The sequence below is a fragment of the Polypterus senegalus genome, chromosome 15, assembly GCF_016835505.1.
Source record: "Polypterus senegalus isolate Bchr_013 chromosome 15, ASM1683550v1, whole genome shotgun sequence".
Classification (NCBI taxonomy): domain Eukaryota; kingdom Metazoa; phylum Chordata; class Cladistia; order Polypteriformes; family Polypteridae; genus Polypterus; species Polypterus senegalus.
In genome coordinates, this window is record NC_053168.1 from 106,734,728 (window position 1) to 106,752,684 (window position 17,957).

General features: G+C 38.3%; 1 protein-coding gene across 4 annotated transcripts in view; it reads left to right on the forward strand.

Moving 5' to 3' along the window:
- golga4 (golgin A4) overlaps positions 1–17,957 on the forward strand; it is a 225,531-nt gene that overhangs the window by 157,078 nt on the left and 50,496 nt on the right. For all 4 annotated transcript variants that reach the window (XM_039736487.1, XM_039736488.1, XM_039736489.1 and 1 more), the window contains 3 exons: positions 11,766–11,867; positions 15,243–15,263; positions 17,551–17,619. In XM_039736487.1, the coding sequence (XP_039592421.1) occupies positions 11,766–11,867; positions 15,243–15,263; positions 17,551–17,619 (192 nt within the window). The remainder of the gene's footprint in view (positions 1–11,765; positions 11,868–15,242; positions 15,264–17,550; positions 17,620–17,957) is intronic.

A 17,957-nucleotide genomic window follows, 5' to 3' on the forward strand; every position in this document is an offset into this window, starting at 1 on the left:
AATGAAACTTATGGGATATTAATCTGGTCAGTTAAGTAGCAGAGGGGGTTGTTAATCAGTTTCAGCTGCTGTGGTGTTAATGAAATTAACAACAGATGCACTAGAGGGGCAACAATGAGATGACCCCAAAACAGGAATGGTTTAACAGGTGGAGGCCACTGACATTTTTCCCTCCTCATCTTTTCTGACTGTTTCTTCACTAGTTTTGCATTTGGCTATGGTCAGTGTCACTACTGGTAGCATGAGGCGATACCTGGACCCTACAGAGGTTGCACAGGTAGTCCAACTTCTCCAGGATGGCACATCAATGCGTGTCATTGCCAGAAGGTTTGCTGTGTCTCCCTGCACAGTCTCAAGGGCATGGAGGAGATTCTAGGAGACAAGCAGTTACTCTAGGAGAGCTGAAGAGGGCCATAGAAGGTCCATAACCCATCAGCAGGACCAGTATCTGCTCCTTTGGGCAAGGAGGAACAGGATGAGCACTGCCAGAGCCCTACAAAATGACCTCCAGCTGGCCACTGGTGTGAATGTCTCTGACCAAACAACCAGAAAGATTTCATGAGGGTGACCCAAGGGCCCCATGTCTTCTAATGGGCCCTAAGCTTACTGCCCAGCAGCATGCAGCGCGATTGGCATTCGCCATAGAATACCAGAATTGGCAGATGCACCACTGGTGCCCTGTGCTTTTTACAGATGAGAGCAGGTTCACCCTGAGCACGTGACAGAAGTGAAAGGGTCTGGAGAAGCCATGGAGAACATTATGCTGCCTGTAACATCATTCAGCATGATGGGTTTGGTGGTGGGTTAATGATTGCCTGGGGAGGCATATCCATGGAGGGTCACACAGACCGCTACAGGCTTGACAAAGGCACCTTGGCTGCCATTAGGTATCAGGATGAAATCCTTGAGCCCATTGTCAGACCCTATGCTGGTACAGTGGCTCCTGGTGCACAACAATTCCTGGCCTCATGTGGTGAGAGTATGCAGGCAGTTCCTGGAGGATGAAGGAATTGATACCATTGACTGGCCACCACACTTTCCTGACCTAAATCCAATAGAACACCTCTGGGACATTATGTTTTGGTCCATCCAATGCCACCAGGTTGCACCTCAGACTGTCCAGGAGCTCAGTGATGCCCTGGTCCAGATCTGGGAGGAGATCCCCCACAACACCATCTGTCATCTCATTTGAAGCATGCACCGATGTTGTCAGGCATGTATACAAGAACACAGGGGCCATACAAAGTGCTGCGTACAATTTTGAGTTGCTGCAATTAAATTTTGGCAAAATGGACTAGCCTGCCACTTCATTTTTTTTTTTGGGGCGTCTTTGAATTCAGGGCTCTGTAGGTTGATCATTTTCATTTTCATCAAACGATGTGGCATCCTTTCGTTCCTAACACATTACCCAGTCTATATCAGTATAGATATCCAGGAGGATTTCTTTTTCCCATTGAGATCTGATGTGTTTTCAAAGTGTTCCTTTAATTTTTTTGAGCAGTTTATATAAAAATGATTTTTTTGAGCAGCTGGGATGGTGCCCCCTTGGGAGTTGGTGCCCTGCGTAGACTGCGTACTCTGCGTATAGGGAGCGGCGGTACTGTCGTTGTACCAGGAAATCATGCATTGACAAAAGTTCCCCTTTGTTTGGAATTGAAAGTGTGATTAAATGCGTTATTTTTTTTAACGCATTATGGAGTACATGCATCAAAGCTTCTCAGCTGTGCTTGTGCTAAGAAAAGGAAACATTTTAAAAATAACGTAACATGATTCTGCGTTAACCGCATATTTTTCATACGTCTCAAACCAAGGGGATGCGAGGCTAAAATGAATCGGGAAGCGCGCGTACATACTCAGTGCATCCCCTCTCGGGAATCGAACCTCGGATGTCTGCGCTAGAGGTGAAGCCTCTACCATTGCGCCACGGCGTGTGGCTTGTCTATTTGAGAGTATGTAGATCGGAGGATATATATATATATATATATATATATATATATATATATATATATACACTAGCAAAATACCAGCACGCTTGGAGAAGTAGTGTGTTAAAGAAGCAATGAAAAGAAAAGGAAACATTTTGAAAATAACGTAACATGATTGTCAATGTAATTGTTTTGTCACTGTTGTGAGTGATGAGTGTTGCTGTCATATATATATATATATATATATATATATATATATATACATACACACACACACATATATAAACATATATATACATATACATACATATCTACATATATACACACAGCTATCTAGTATCAGTACAATACGCCGCTTGTTAAAATGGATAACTCCGCTCTTACGTGCAAGTCTGCGTGGATATTATGAACTATCGTATTTGTTCAAGTTCTATTTAAATTTTAAATAGAAGGAATTTTTATTTAGTCGACAGAAATATCTTTGGTAGGAATGGTAAAACAGACAGGAATATTATTCGTGAATAAATCAACTCAAACCTTAAATAACTTAAAAGAACAAACATTCAAATTTCTTTACTCTTATGTAAATTTATATAAAAATAAACTTAGATTTTAAATATCCCAAAAGATTTTGCTCTCCATAAAAATATATCCTTTCAAAATTATACAAATTCAAATATGAACATGCTGCATAACAAAACCTGGAAATATAAATAAAATGTGTTCCTTTCAGCAATAACAAATCAAATCATTAAGTTGTCTTTGCTCATATGTCATTTTAGAGCTGGACGCCTGGCATCTATTTTTGGCAACAGGTTCGTTTCTGTTTGGTGTGAGGTTCTGTGTTGTGGAGATTCTCAGGATGGATTGCAGGTGCTCATCAGTGAGGCGACTCCTGTGTGCTGTTTTGTTATTCTTTATCACTGAGAAGAGCTTCTCACACAGATATGTGCTACCAAACATGCACAAGGTTCGAGCCGCATGTAGACGGACTTTTTTTGTTCTTCAAAGTCACCAAAGCGCCGTGCAAACTCAGTGCGCTCAGTTTATCAGCAAAGTGCGATTTGGGAACACCGTAGTGACGACTTGGTTTAACATTACTTGGCAACAGGGAAAGTTGCACTGGTGCATTTGTGTCTCCCATAAAAGCAACTTCACTTGAAATCACTTTGTGATTGTGCACGGGTAAAACGTCCGCTGAAGTGTCAGATTCTTATTTAATTCTTCTGCTTTCTGTATCTTCTGCATTGCATTCAGGTCTTTCAGCCTCACTGATGAGCACCTGCAATCCATCCTGAGAATCTCCACAACACAGAACTCCCTGATGTTTTGTCTCATAGTGCCGTCTTAGATTAAATTCTGTAATTACAGCCACATTAGCTCCACAAATGAGACACACGGGTTCAGTAAACATATACTCAGCCTCCCATCGGTTTTAAAGGCTCTATTTTCAGAATCAACTTTTTCTTCAGCATCGTGTGAGCTAGCTTCGCAATAACTTGCAGCATCATAAGCTAGACTTGATTAGCGTGGTAAGTGTTACGGCAAGGCAGCTGAAGCGCTGCATTATGGGATCTGTAGTTTATTGTGTTACCAGCGCTTCATATACCCGGCCATTAATAACAATAATACAGTATATAAAATGATCTCGGGCGGATATAATTACGCCGGGCGGATGTGGCCGCGCCCTTGAGTTTGACACATATGGACTAAATAGAACTTGAAAAGATATATTTTTCAAATGTGATCGCAATTCAGATAGAGTTGGCGCACTACAGCCTGCATGCCTCAATAAGTCATCCTCCCTCGCTCTTACTTTTTACCGTTCATCTAATGAATACACTGAGTATGGCTTTACCAAAACAATCATTGATGGCGAATAAAGTATCCATTATTCGAGTATGTAGATCGGGATATATATATATACATATATATATACCACCGTATCGCAGCGAGAAGTAGTGTGTTAAAAAGCTAGAAAAGAAAAGGGAACATTTTAAAAATAACGTAACAATGACTGTCAATATACAGTATTTGTTTTGTGAGTGTTACTGAGTGTTGCTGTCATCAAGGATTTGATTATCATTATTTCTTTCAATCAGGTTCGTATTTGTAGGATGTGTTGTGTTCAAGTTACATTCCGTGTTTGTCAATCGTTGTAAAGATGACAGGTTTCATTCATCGATTCGTTTCTTACTGCATCAATAAACAGCTCGTCTTCTTCTTTATCTGAGACCTGACACACTGCATGCACGGGTTTTTTACACTGTCTTCCTTTAGCGGGACATTGACTTTTTCCACCGTGTGCTTTGTTTCCACAGTAGCTGCATTTATGAATATGCTTATCAGGCGCTTCATATTTTTGCTGCCTTTTCAATTGTGTAATTCGGTTTTGTTCAGCTCTTTGGAACTGTTGCTTTTTATCTGTGCACTGCGTCAGTTCACGTGAGCCACTCGGTGTACATGCATCGAAGGTTCCCAGCTGTGCTGGTGCCATCTCGTGCTATGTCCATGGCTGTATTTAATGTTACCTTAGTCCTGGCACTTAAAACTTTCTCTCGCAGTTTCGCTGAGTTTGTGCCAAACACCACGCTGACCATCTCATCTTCCTCTGCATAAGCACAGTCCTTAACCCGTGAATATTTAGTGGGAGTTTGCTATTGGATTGCCGCTGACGGACGGCCTTATATGGGCAGGCACTAAATTACAAACGCCAGCGGCAGCCTGTCTATAAACTTAATTTAAAGTGTAGGTTTACATCGTGCTTTGTTTCCGAAGTAGCAGAACTCATCAATATGGTTGTATATGTCACTCGCCGCTTCTTATTGTTTCGCTGCCTTCTCAATTATATAATGCATGTTTTCTTCAGCGCTTTTGAGGTCTTCCTGATTTTCTATGTGCTGCGTGATTACGTGGGAGGCGTGATGATGTCACACGAAACTCCGCCCCCACGGCGTTGAAGCTCATCTCCATTACAGTAAATGGAGAAAAACTGCTTCCAGTTATGACCATTACGCGTAGAATTTCGATATAAAACCTGCCCAACTTTTGTAAGGAAGCTGTAAGGAATGAACCTGCCAAATTTCAGCCTTCCACCCACACGGGAAGTTTGAGAATTAGTGAGTGAGTCAATGAGTGAGTGAGTGAGTGAGGGCTTTGCCTTTTATTAGTATAGATATATATATATATATATACCCGCGTTTTGCAGCGGAGATGTACTGTGTTAAAGAAGTTATGAAAAAGAAAAGGGAACATTTTAAAAATAACGTAACATGATTGTCAATATACAGTAATTGTTTTGTGAGTGTTGCTGTCATCAAGGATTTGATCATCATTATTTCTTGCAGTCAGGTTCGTATTTGGAGGATGTGTTTATTTAATGGTAGCTAAGACCCTGCACTTAAATGTTTCTTGCTACAGCAATTTTAACTCCATTACAAAGTGATCCAAAGTCTCGTTTATACCTCGTGTCTTTTCCGTAAACCTGTATGTCGCGAATACCGTCATTCGTCGTAGGCATGACAAACGGCAGCGGGAGTGTGTCTATAAACTTAATGTAAACTTACGGTTCACGCCGTGCTTTGTTTCTGCAGTAGCTGCACTTATGAATATGCATTGGCCTCGCTCACTGAGTGCAAGGGAAAAAAATAAAATGTAGTCTATAAGATATTAATAGTAAAACATTAATGTTTTGTTCAGTTTCTTGCTACAGCAATTTTAACTCCGTTGCAAAGTGATCCAAAGTCTTGTTTATAACTCGTGTCTTCTCAGGAAACTTGTATCTGGCGAATACCGTCATTCGCCGTAGGCATGACAAACGGCAGCGGGAGTGTGTCTATAAACTTAATATAAACTTACGTTTCACGCCGTGCTTTGTTTCCGCAGTAGCTGTATTTATGAATACGCTTGTATGCATCACTTGCTTCATAATCTTTTTCTGCCTTCTCAATTGTGAAATGGCGTTTTTTGTTCAGCGCTGTTTGGAGGTCTTCCTTGTTCTCTACGTACTTACGTAGGAGGCGTGATGATGTCACACGAAACTCCGCCCCCCACGGCCATCCAGCTCAACTCCATTACATTATATGGAGAAAATAGCTTCCAGTTATGACCATTACGCGTAGAATTTCGAAATGAAACCTGCCCAACTTTTGTAAGTAATCTGTAAGGAATGAGCTTGCCAAATTTCAGCCTTCTACCCACACGGGAACTTGGAGAATTAGTGATGAGTGAGTGAGTGAGTCAGTCAGTCAGTCAGTCAGTCAGTCAGTGAGGGCTTTGCCTTTTATTAGTATAGATTATATTATTAGTAGTAGTAGTAGAAGAAGCCTCAGCAGCAGTAGTAAAATTGTTGTTTTATCGCTTGTCACAAGTTACACTGTGTTGGATATATTAAGTAACCGAGTAAGTCAAGGCTCCAGCCTACAACTAACATGGCTTTGGCGATTATTATTTCTACTTAGTTCATCAGTGGTGAATGAAATCATTGAAACTTTTAATTACAGTCATATGAAAAAGTTTGGGAACTCCTCTCAGCCTGCATAATAATTTACTTTCAACAAAAAAGATAGCAGTGGTATGTCTTTCATTTCCTAGGAACATCCAATTACTAGGGTGTTTTCCGAACAAAGATTTTTAGTGATGCAGTATTTAGTTGTATGAAATTAAATCAAATTTGAAAAACTGGCTGTGCAAAAATTTGGGTACCCTTGTAATTTTGCTGATTGTGAATGCACGTAACTGCTCAAAACTGATTACTTGCAACACCAAATTGGTTGGATTAGCTCGTTAAGCCTTGAACTTCATAGACAGGTGTGTCCAATCATGAGAAAAGGAATTTAAGGTGGTCAATTGCAAGTTGTGCTTCTCTTTGATTCTCCTCTGAAGAGTGACAGCATGGGATCCTCAAAGCAACTCTCAAAAGATCTGAAAACAAAGATTGTTCAGTATCATGGTTTAGGGGAAAGCTACAAAAAGCTGTCTCAGAGGTTTAAACTGTCAGTTTCATCTGTAAGGAATGTAATCAGGAAATGGAAGACCACAGGCACAGTTGCTGTTAAGCCCAGATCTGGCAGGCCAAGAAAAATAAAGGAGCGGCATATGTGCAGGATTGTGGGAATGGTTACAGACAACCCCCAGATCACTTCCAAAAACTTGCAAGAACATCTTGCTGCAGATGGTGTATCTGTACATCGATCTACAATTCAGTGCAATTTGCACAAAGAACATCTGTATGGCAGGGTGATGAGAAAGAAGCCCTTTCTGCACTCACGCCACAAACAGAGTCGCTTGTTGTATGCAAATGCTCATTTAGACAAGCCAGATTCATTTTGGAACAAAGTGCGATGAGACAAAAATTGAGCTATTTGGTCATAACAAAAAGCGCTTTGCATGGCGGAAGAAGAACACTGCAATCCAAGAAAAAGACTTGCTACCTACTGTGAAATTTGGTGGAGGTTCCATCATGCTGTGTGGCTAGTTCAGGGACTGAGGCCCTTGTTAAAGTCGATGGTCGGATGAATTCAACCCAGTATCAACAAATTCTTCAGGATAATGTTCAAGCATCAGTCACAAAGTTGAAGTTACGCAGGGGTTGGATATTCCAACAAGACAATGACCCAAAACACAGTTCAAAATCTACAAAGGCATTCATGCAGAGGGAGAAGTACAATGTTCTGGAATGGCCGTCACAGTCCCCTGACTTGAATATCATCGAAAATCTATGGGATGAGTGGAAGCAGGCTTTCCATGCTCTGCAGCCGTCAAATTTAACTGAACTGGAGAGATTATGTATGGAAGAATGGTCAAAAATACCTCCATCCAGCATCCAGACACTCATCAAAGGCTATAGGAGGCGTCTAGAGGCTGATATATTTGCAAAAGGAGGCTCAACTAAGTATTGATGTACTATTTCTGTTGGGGTGCCCAAATTTATCCACCTGTTTAATTTTATTATGATGCATATTGCATATTTTTTGTTAATCCAATAAACTTAATGTCACTGCTGAAATACTACCGTTTCCATAAGGCATGTCATATATTAAAAGGATGTTGCTACTTTGAAAGCTCAGCCAATGACAAACAAAAATCCAAAGAGTTAAGAGGGGCTCCCAAACTTTTTCATATGACTGTATATTGTAGCAAATGTAATAGGCCATTTTTTTTTTTTATTGTTGAGTGAATGTGCTATTAACATTACTGTCTGTACAGGAGGAAATTCCACCTTGGAGATTCGTGAACTGCATTCTACTAAAGGATGGCTGACATGTCAGCACTGTGTGTGGGTGCTGCACAGAGACAAAATTGTTGCTAACTCTGTGGTGCAGCTAACAAGGCAGCCATGTATCCAAAATGGTGAATTGTTAAGGAAGCCACCTGACCGCTGCATTTTAAGGTTGCAGGTGTATTACATATTGTTAACGTTTTACCAGGGTTCTCCGTGATTGACGGCAGACAGTAAACTTTGTTAAAGTGGTATCGAGAAATGCCACTTTCCAGCTGTTTCTTCAGTCATTTTGGTGTGCACATTATATGTTTTGTCACCAGTAAATTTTTCAGTGGGATCTCATTAACAAAGAAACATGGAAAAATAGATTTAGTAAAATAGTAATAGTAATAATTATAATTATTTATTCATTACTTATCACCCACTAATGTTGTAGAAATGTGTCCCTTGGTAAGCTTCTTGCAAAATTAACATTGTATAGCTAAAATTGTTCAAAATGTATTTTAAAAAACTGAACAGTTTTCTATATCAGTTTCATGTTTAATATGCCTCTCTATCCCATCCACTAGAGGAGGCACTCATTTCCACAGCTGAGCCTTTGTTGTAAAAATCCTCTTCTGTTTAAAAAATGAACACTGGACAGCTAAAATTAAGCTAAATCTGTTTAAAAAGACTTTAGGAAGTCTTTTGTCACTTTTTCTCTACTGGAAGGGACATTTATTCCCCTATCTGGAACAGAGACGTAGAAATGTGTGCTGCTTACAAAATGAACACTGGACAGCTGAAATTCTTCAAAATGTATTTTAAAAGGTTTTAAAAAATAATTTAAATCACTTTCATGTCTATTCTGGCCTTCAGTCCCAAGCACTGGGACTGTTGCAGCTTCCATGATGAATACTGGAATTTATAATACTGTGCAAAAATTATTTTAACAGATTGAAGGAAGCCTTCTGTATAACTTTCGTGTTTACTTTGCCGCTCTGTCCTATCCTTTCAAGGAGACATTTGTTTCCTTGTTTTGGCCTTTGCCATAGAAATGACTGCCCCCAGTCTTCTGCCTATTCAAAATGAACACCGGACAACTAATGATTGAGAAAGTCTATGACTTACTACAGCTAATATGGAAAACATACCAGCCACAAAAGCAAATGTGAGCTGAGAGTGATAAGTGTGCAATTAGGCTGTTCTATACACACATCTTCTGCAGTGAAGACCCAGCGTTCGTTGCCCCACATTTACTGGGCAGGTTCTGTTTTTTGCACTCAGATCATACAGGGTAGCTGTGCATCACCATGTGGAACACATAGCTACAAGCTCGAAAACACTGACATTAAAGGGAGAGCAAAGCACATTGCATAGAAAATGGAGAGATTGCCTTTTGTGTCATTTTGTCACTTTCTCCGTGAATTGTTTGAGGAAATCTTAAAGTTAATTTATACATTTCAGAAGAATTCTTTGATTTTGCCTCAAAGTGTCACAAATATTAACAGTTGTTTTCTCATAAACAAGGGCATGTCAGACAGCCAATTAAGAAATGGAAAGTTGCAGGAGTTTCTGCCGCACACTAGGCTAGAATCACTTGCCCAGCATAAAAATGTGGTGCCCCAGGATAACACACATATCTAAGGTAGACTATAAACTAAAATGCTGGGAAAGTCAGTGACTAATACCAGTACAGGCATCACTGTTCAGAATATCCAACTCAGAGGCACAAGTCTCACCAGCTTAAGACATGACCTTCAATTGCATGTTGAGAAAACAGTGGAGGTTACAGTCAATGAAATGGAAAACTGGTTTGAAAATATAAGGGGGTAATACACAGGAAGAAAGCTCATTGCTTCTCAGTCTTCTGTCATGATTCATGGCCAAATGATTTAACCACTTTTGAAGAAAGTGAGACTGACACTTTTTCATTAACTGGTATCAAGAAGCCTTCATGAAGAACACATGTGATGTCAGTGTTGTACAAATGGAATAGAAAGTGCTAAAAAATCTGACTAAAGGCACATTCTTTGACAAGTCTTATAACAGTGGGAAGTCTTTCTGTTCAATATGTTCAGTTTTCCACAATATTTTACATCTTGTTGATCATACTTGTTGTGCCTATTTCAGCAGCTCAGTGTGAACTTGGCCTTTGAACACAGACCAGGATAAAATCAAAACTGCTAAACTCAGTGTCTCAATCTTGGAGAAGTTAGTCAGGATCAGCAGAGAAGGCCCATCACTTGAGCTGTTTGATCATGAGCCCTGTGTCAAATACTGGCTCATTTCAAACAAGAGTAAACGAAGACTCAACACTAGATGGCCCTCTGACACTGACATTCTGATGGGTGACACAGACTCAGAGCCTAATTTTTAAAAGGTTGCTGGTTCACTTTAGACAACACGAAAAGAAGACCAAATTACACTGTATGGCCCTCTGACACTAACATTCAGTGACACAGACTCAGAGCCTGAATGAAATAGACTATTCTTAATGATTGTACATAGTTTGAAAGTTACAGTGATATTCAGTTACCCAAAGTCTTCAAAGGTTAGTCTAACTGTTGAAAAAATGCCATATTTAACATCCAAAGAGGCTAAAGTTGACTTGAAGCATTCTGGAGTGATGATTTCAACCTATACTATATACTGCATGTTAAAGTGAGGAAGCCTTTATTAGCAAAACAAAGAGAAGAGCCCAGTGTTGAAAAATGGTCAAAATAAGCATGAGTGGTCTTTGCCTAAACCTAGCCAGAGTAACCAAAATCCTTCTTGAAAATGTTCCATTGTTTGGTGACACTAAAATAAGTCTCTTTTGTAATGCAGACCAGTGATTTTTTTTTTTTTGTTTGCATATAATGAAATAAATTTCTAAGGAGATGGCACTCTACTAATAACTACAGTTAAATATGGCAGTTGTTCCATAATGTTGTGAGGTCACTTTGGTGTTCTGGAACTGGATTCCTTGTACTGTATGTATTAAAGGAATCATGAAAATCATAGGATTGCCAGGACATTTTAAAATATAATGTGATACCTAGTGTTAGGAAACTAGGTATGAATTGAAAATTGTGGGTTCTCTAGCAGGATCGTGATCCAAAATACAGTATATCCAAAAAATACAATAAAATGATTAAAAAAGGAAAAAGTGAAATAAGTTAAACTGGCCAGCAATGATTCCTGATCTCAAACTGGTCATATTTTCATTTACACATTACACATGCAAGCTGAAAAAATATCTTTTTAGTTGTACAACGTTGGACATCTATTTAAATATTGTGAAAGTCAACAGCTGGCATATTTTCTGTTATTTCTGAGGAAACTGTGCATTACATGCTAAAATACAAGGGTGCTAATAATGTATTCTTATTGTTGCTATTATTATTGTTCACAGATATGTATCTAATACCAGACAGACAATTTAAAGCTCACCAACAGCATTATTAATTTCATGATCTTGTTTAAGGCTACTAAATGTTCTTGACTCTTTGTTGTCATAAGGAGAGATTTGCACAAAGTTTTGTTCACATAAAACTTTGTAGAGCAGATATTTGGTTAAAAGTATTAGTTCTGGTAATTTTCTCTTATGCAATTTTTACACCATTAGAATTTTAAAAATTGGTTACTTCTTTTAGAGCCGAGAAGAAGAAATGACAGGCAAAGTGAATGAACTACAGAAACTAACAGAAAAGCTTCAGGCTGAGCTGAATACTGAGAGGAACCAAAAGATTGACGGGGTATGTGTCATTGCTTGAGGAACACGGTTCAAAGAACATAATATTAATAAGTAAAAAGTAATTTTATGCATCTTTGTAGAAATTGTAATTGAATGAGTCTTTCCCAGTGCCAGACACGTTAATCTGCATTTACCTTATTCAAAGCCGCATCCTTACTTTTAAACTGATGCACTTCTACTGCTCTGAGGTGTTGTTTAGAAAATGTCAGCTTTATTTTGGGCATTTCATTATATAGTGCTTTTCTGACCTTGTACGCTATTATATAGTCATGCTATTTTTGTAAGTGATGAATAATTCTTGCATCAAAGATTACTGATTTTCTTGTGAAAATCTCCCAAAAATTTGTATTTTTCTGAGCTTTGTAACACCTCATGTTTTTGCTTGTTCTTGCCCTTTGTGGCACTATGAAGCTTCTCTATGGTTTCATCTTTTCTCAGTTGACTACTGTAACATTCTAAAGATAATAGCCTTTAACTATGTTCTAATTAAACTCTTAAAATGCCTACCTGAAGTTCTTACACCTGCTGACTCACTTCACTCCTTTAAGAGGCAGCATAAAACCTGTTTCTGAAGGTACTTGCTCTATGACCCTGTCCAAACGAACCCAGGTATTTTTTAAAATGTAGATTTCTATGTGTTTTGGCCTCTTGTCCACACACAGGCTGCATTTTAGGTCCTTGAAAATTGACCTTTTGAAAAATTCCTTCCTAACATTTATTGACTCTCTTCCAATATTACTTTCTCTGAACAGGACCTTGTTATGTTATGACATGTGTCACTTGTGTTTGTTACCTTAATGCAAAACTATAATAAATAGACATTTTTTTCTAAGCAAAATTTGAAACAAAGAATTATAAAAAGCAGGGCCAAAAGTATTGCAATAAATGAATTACCTGACCCATTAGACTGAATGTCACTTGCCCACTATCAGAAGCATTTTGTCTAAAGTAACAACATTCTCTGCCAAATGTTTTCCTATCTTTTTCTCTGAATTTCCAACCCCAGCCTCCCTAGAAACCTGTTCACTCCTGACCTCCAGCCTCTAATCACTGGGACAGGCATCTTTAGTAGGCATCTGGTACACTTTATGTGGTTCAAGCTCTCTGCTGCTCTTTTCCTCACTTCAGTAACCACAAAATAATTGCTTATGGAGAATTTTTCTGTGTGTGTGTATATATATATATATATATATATGTATATGTATGTATGTGTATATATATATACAGTCATGTGAAAACATTAGGACACCCTTTGAAAGCATGTGGTTTTTTGTAACATTTTTAATAAATGGTTATTTCATCTCCGTTTCAACAATACAGAGAGATTAAAGTAATCCAACTAAACAAATAAAACTGAAGAAAAGTCTTTTCAAGATCTTCTGTAAATGTCATTCTACAAAAATGCCTATTCTAACTGAGGAAAAAGATAGGACACCCTCACATGTATTCCCTCTTAAATTGGCTCAGATCTCACACAGGTATATCACACCAGGTGCACATAATTAGTAGATCGTTACTCTGCATGTTGAATGAGGCTTGCCCTATTTAAACCTCAGACATTTAGTTTGGTGTGCTCCTGACTGTTGAAGTGAGAGTGAGCACCATGGTGAGAACAAAAGAGCTGTCAGAGGACTTCAGAAAAAAGATTGTAGCAGCCTATGAGTCTGGGAAGGGATTTAAAAGATCTCAAAAGATTTTGAAATCAGCCATTCCACTGTCCGGAAGATAGTCTACAAGTGGAGGGCTTTCAAAACAACTGCCAACATGCCCAGGACTGGTCGCCCCAGCAAGTTCACCCCAAGAGCAGACCGCAAGATGCTAAAAGAGGTCTCCAAAACCCTAAAGTGTCATCTCGAGAACTACAGCAGGCTCTGGCTACTGTTGATGTAGAAGTACATGCCTCTACAATCAGAAAGAGACTGTACAAGTTTAACTTGCATGGGAGGTGTGCAAGGAGGAAACCTTTGCTTTCCAAGAGAAACATCGAGGCCAGACTGACATTTGCCAGAGATAAAGTTGACAAAGACCAGGACTTCTGGAATAATGTTCTTTGGACAGATGAGTCCAAAATTGAATTATTTGGACACAACAGCAGAGGACATGTTTGGCGTAAACCAAACACAGCATTCCAAGAAAAGAACCTCATACCAACTGTGAAGCATGGAGGTGGAAGTGTCATGGTTTGGGGCTGCTTTGCTGCAGCAGGACCTGGTCAGCTCACCATCATAGAATCCACGATGAATTCTACTGTGTATCAGAAGGTGCTTGAAGAACATGTGAGACCATCAGTTAGAAAATTAAAGCTGAAGCGGAACTGGACCATGCAACATGACAATGACCCAAAACATACTAGTAAATCAACCAAAGATTGGCTGAAAAAGAAGAAATGGAGAGTCCTGGAATGGCCAAGTCAAAGTCCAGATTTGAATCCCATTGAGATGCTGTGGGGTGACTTGAAAAGGGCTGTACGTGCAAGAAACCCCTCAAACATCTCACAGCTGAAAAAGTTCTGCATTGAGGAGTGGGGTAAAATTTCCTCAGACCGATGTCGAAGACTGGTAGATGGCTACAAGAACCGTCTCACTGCAGTTATTTCAGCCAAAGGAGGTAACACTCGCTATTAGGGGCAAGGGTGTCCTATCTTTTCCTCAGTTAGAATAGGCATTTTTGTAGAATGACATTTACAGAAGATCTTGAAAAGACTTTTCTTCAGTTTTCTTTGTTTAGTTGGATTACTTTAATCTCTCTGTATTGTTGAAACGGAGATGAAATAACCATTTATTAAAAATGTTACAAAAAACCACATGCTTTCAAAGGGTGTCCTAATGTTTTCACATGACTGTATATGTATATGTATGTATGTGTATATATATATATATGTATATGTATGTATGTGTATATATATATATATGTATATGTATGTATGTGTATATATATATATGTATATGTATGTATGTGTATATGTATATGTGTATAACCAAGCAGTTTATACACATGATGAACTCAAGTACAGACATTCTTACTATGTGGGCTTTTTAAAAATAGCTAATTAAAATTATCTCTCGTGTGTGATGCACTTCCCAATTTTTAGCAAACTAAATTTGAGTAAAAATTTCATGCATTATACATAAGATTTTATTGTATTTGGGTGTCTGAAAATGTACTGCTTAGCATAATAAGTGATGCTATAAACTATTAATGTCCCATCCTGAATAACAGTCGTAGCTACTGTTAGTCAAAAATATCTCAAGCTTTGATAGTGCAATAGGGAAGCAGTGTTACTCTAGAGCTGTATCTTATACATAAGTAGATTGTCAAAATAAAAATTCTTGTTTTTAATTGTATGTTTTACTGTATTTTTCTTTTCCTCTTTCAGGTTAATGTGAAAGAGATTCAGGTAAGATGATCACTTCCTGTATCATACTGTATATAACTAAAATGTTTTATTGATTTTGTTTATATATAGCAATCACATGCGTCTTTTGCTCTCGCCTTCAAACTCTCTTTAAAAGGAAGCTATGACAGGGTTAAAAGTGAGGGAAATGGTTGAAGGTTTGCTTAGATGCTTTAAAGATAATCTGTTTTTGTTAAGCTCTGTTCCTACAGTCTTGGTTACAAGTCCACTTGATTATTGATGCATGTAATTAATGATAACTACTTTGTTGTTCATTTTGTTTATATTTCTGTTTTTTTTCTTTGTGCGATTACAATTCTGACCTAAACAATGGTTTGAGTTTTTGGTAGGAATGCTAAACATTTCTCAGAAACCTGATAATTTCTGTTCATAATTACATAATGCTGGTACCAATTCTGGCAGCTTTGGGCACAAGGTGGAAATCAGCACTGGATGAGGTGACATTTCATTACAGAGACCACTCATGCATCCACCCACAGTCACACTTACATGAACCTAATTTAGAAGTTGCCAGTTTACTTACTTCACTTTTGCAATTCAGAGATCATGCAGGCACTAAAGAAAGATTCCTTTCCGCACAAGCCAAGTTTTAAAAGTAACCTGTTTGCTTGTGTAGAGAAAGCTTTTACTTGTACCATATCCAATAAGAAAGTTGTTTGCTTTCAACAGCTTGCAGTTCGTTATTAAATGCTGTTATCATTTGTTCGTTTACAAAGAGCCCTGTCCATTGATCATTTATTAGCATATGGTTAACTTCTGGAGGGCACCAATTTAAGCATAATACATTTCTCCACAGTTAATTGTGTACATACTTAGTTTGTGCCAGTTTACAACTATTAGACTTTGATACATCTGTTCAAATTATCCCTACTAAAATTAAATTCTGAAAGTTTTACTTATTAAATCAGTTATCTTGTATGTCTGTAGTAACCATACTGTCTACCCCTTTGTATGATTATAAACCAGGCCTGTCCTAAGCTCTCTGCCTTACCATCCTTTAGTTTAAACAATCCTCCTCTACCCTACTGTACATTTCCTCAATACATCGGTACCCCAGTTCAGTTGTATCCTACCACTTTTAAGAGAAGGACCCCCAATATCGCTTGGATAACAGAACTGACAGCTTATCCTGACCTGTGTTATTTGTTCCATTATGGAAAGAAATTACAAGATTAATACTTGCTCTGGCCAGGGAATTATCCATCTGTCCAGAATGGTCTCCTAGTTGGGTGCCCCCTTTAAAGCAGTGGTTTTATAGTGATCTGTTAGAGTTCCACATCCCTGCCAAGTACTCCATAATCATCAGAGTTAGCATCCAGCTTCATAGTGATGTCATTATGGTTAGAAACCTCCAATTCTGTTGTGGATCTCCTTGAACAGTATGCACCTCCAGTCTGACCCACCTGTCTTTACCATTTGGTCTGGAGTCTATACCTGTGGCACTTTGGAGGTACATACTATCTCCTTAAAGGACATCGGGGCAAGATCTTCCCTTGTTCTGCGAAACAATGCACCTCTATAAGTGGCTTACATTCCTCTATAAGCTATAATACTTATTTATGTGCAGTGTATGCTATGTACACTTAAGTCTGCACTTATTAGTGTACATGAGAGTTAAAGTGCTTAAGTATAATTTTAGTGATATGTATTTAAAACATTTTAAAATGTGGCCATCTTTTATGTTGCTAAGGTTAGGGCTTATACAATTTCTAGATTCAACTCTTTCAGAATTTGTTTATCTAATTGTTATTTGAAGTGTTTCTGTACCTAACATGTTATACAGAGCATGTATAGATGAAGCCTCAGATGTGCATTTGTTGAACCATGACTCATTAAGTGCATGCTTCTAGCTGATCTGAGTAACTCCAGAATAGCTGTCTTGGCTGCCTGGAACTTAAGGTAAACTTCTTATCTGTAGGATGCAGGGTGAAAGGATCATTTTCAAGATCAGGAGAGACAGCGTTTTCAATGTTTTTTTTTTTAAATAACTATGTACTTGGTTACTTTGTATGATGTTAGAGTTTTTTGATGATTTTCAAAATGCTTACAATATATAAGTTACATACAGTAGATATACGCTAAGTGTGTATTTGTTTTCATTGGAGTTGGAGTGTGATTTGTCATTACATCAAAAGAGGTTTCTTCATAGGGCATTTAAGATTAGATGTTTATGAAAAACTAAATTGCAGATGTAAACGTTTTTTTAATAACATTTTTTGTGTATAACATTTGTGACTTGATATGCTATGCCTCTTTTATGTTTTGTTAGGCACAACTGGCACAGAAGACTACTCTTCTCAGTGAAGCCAAATTAAAGGAGCAGGCTTTCCATGAGAAAGTAAGACATTTTTTATATCAGTTTTGGAGCAAAAGAGAAAATGCTTATTTATATGAGAGAAACTGTCAATTCATCCATTTTATGAAATGCCTTAATCCAGGTTTTCAGAGGTCATGTCTGGATGGCATTGTTTCAAATCCAAGAATACTTTAGATGAGGCATCACTAAATCCAGGAACATACTTTCACTCACACGCGCACATACACTCAGTCACAGTTAACCTAGCATACTTTTTTTTAACATTATTATGGAGGTGCCATAGCATGGAAACTCAAGGTGAAGATGTTTTCTCCTTTGTCCAAAGTCTGCTGACAAGATGAGATTCTGGCCATTTTTTA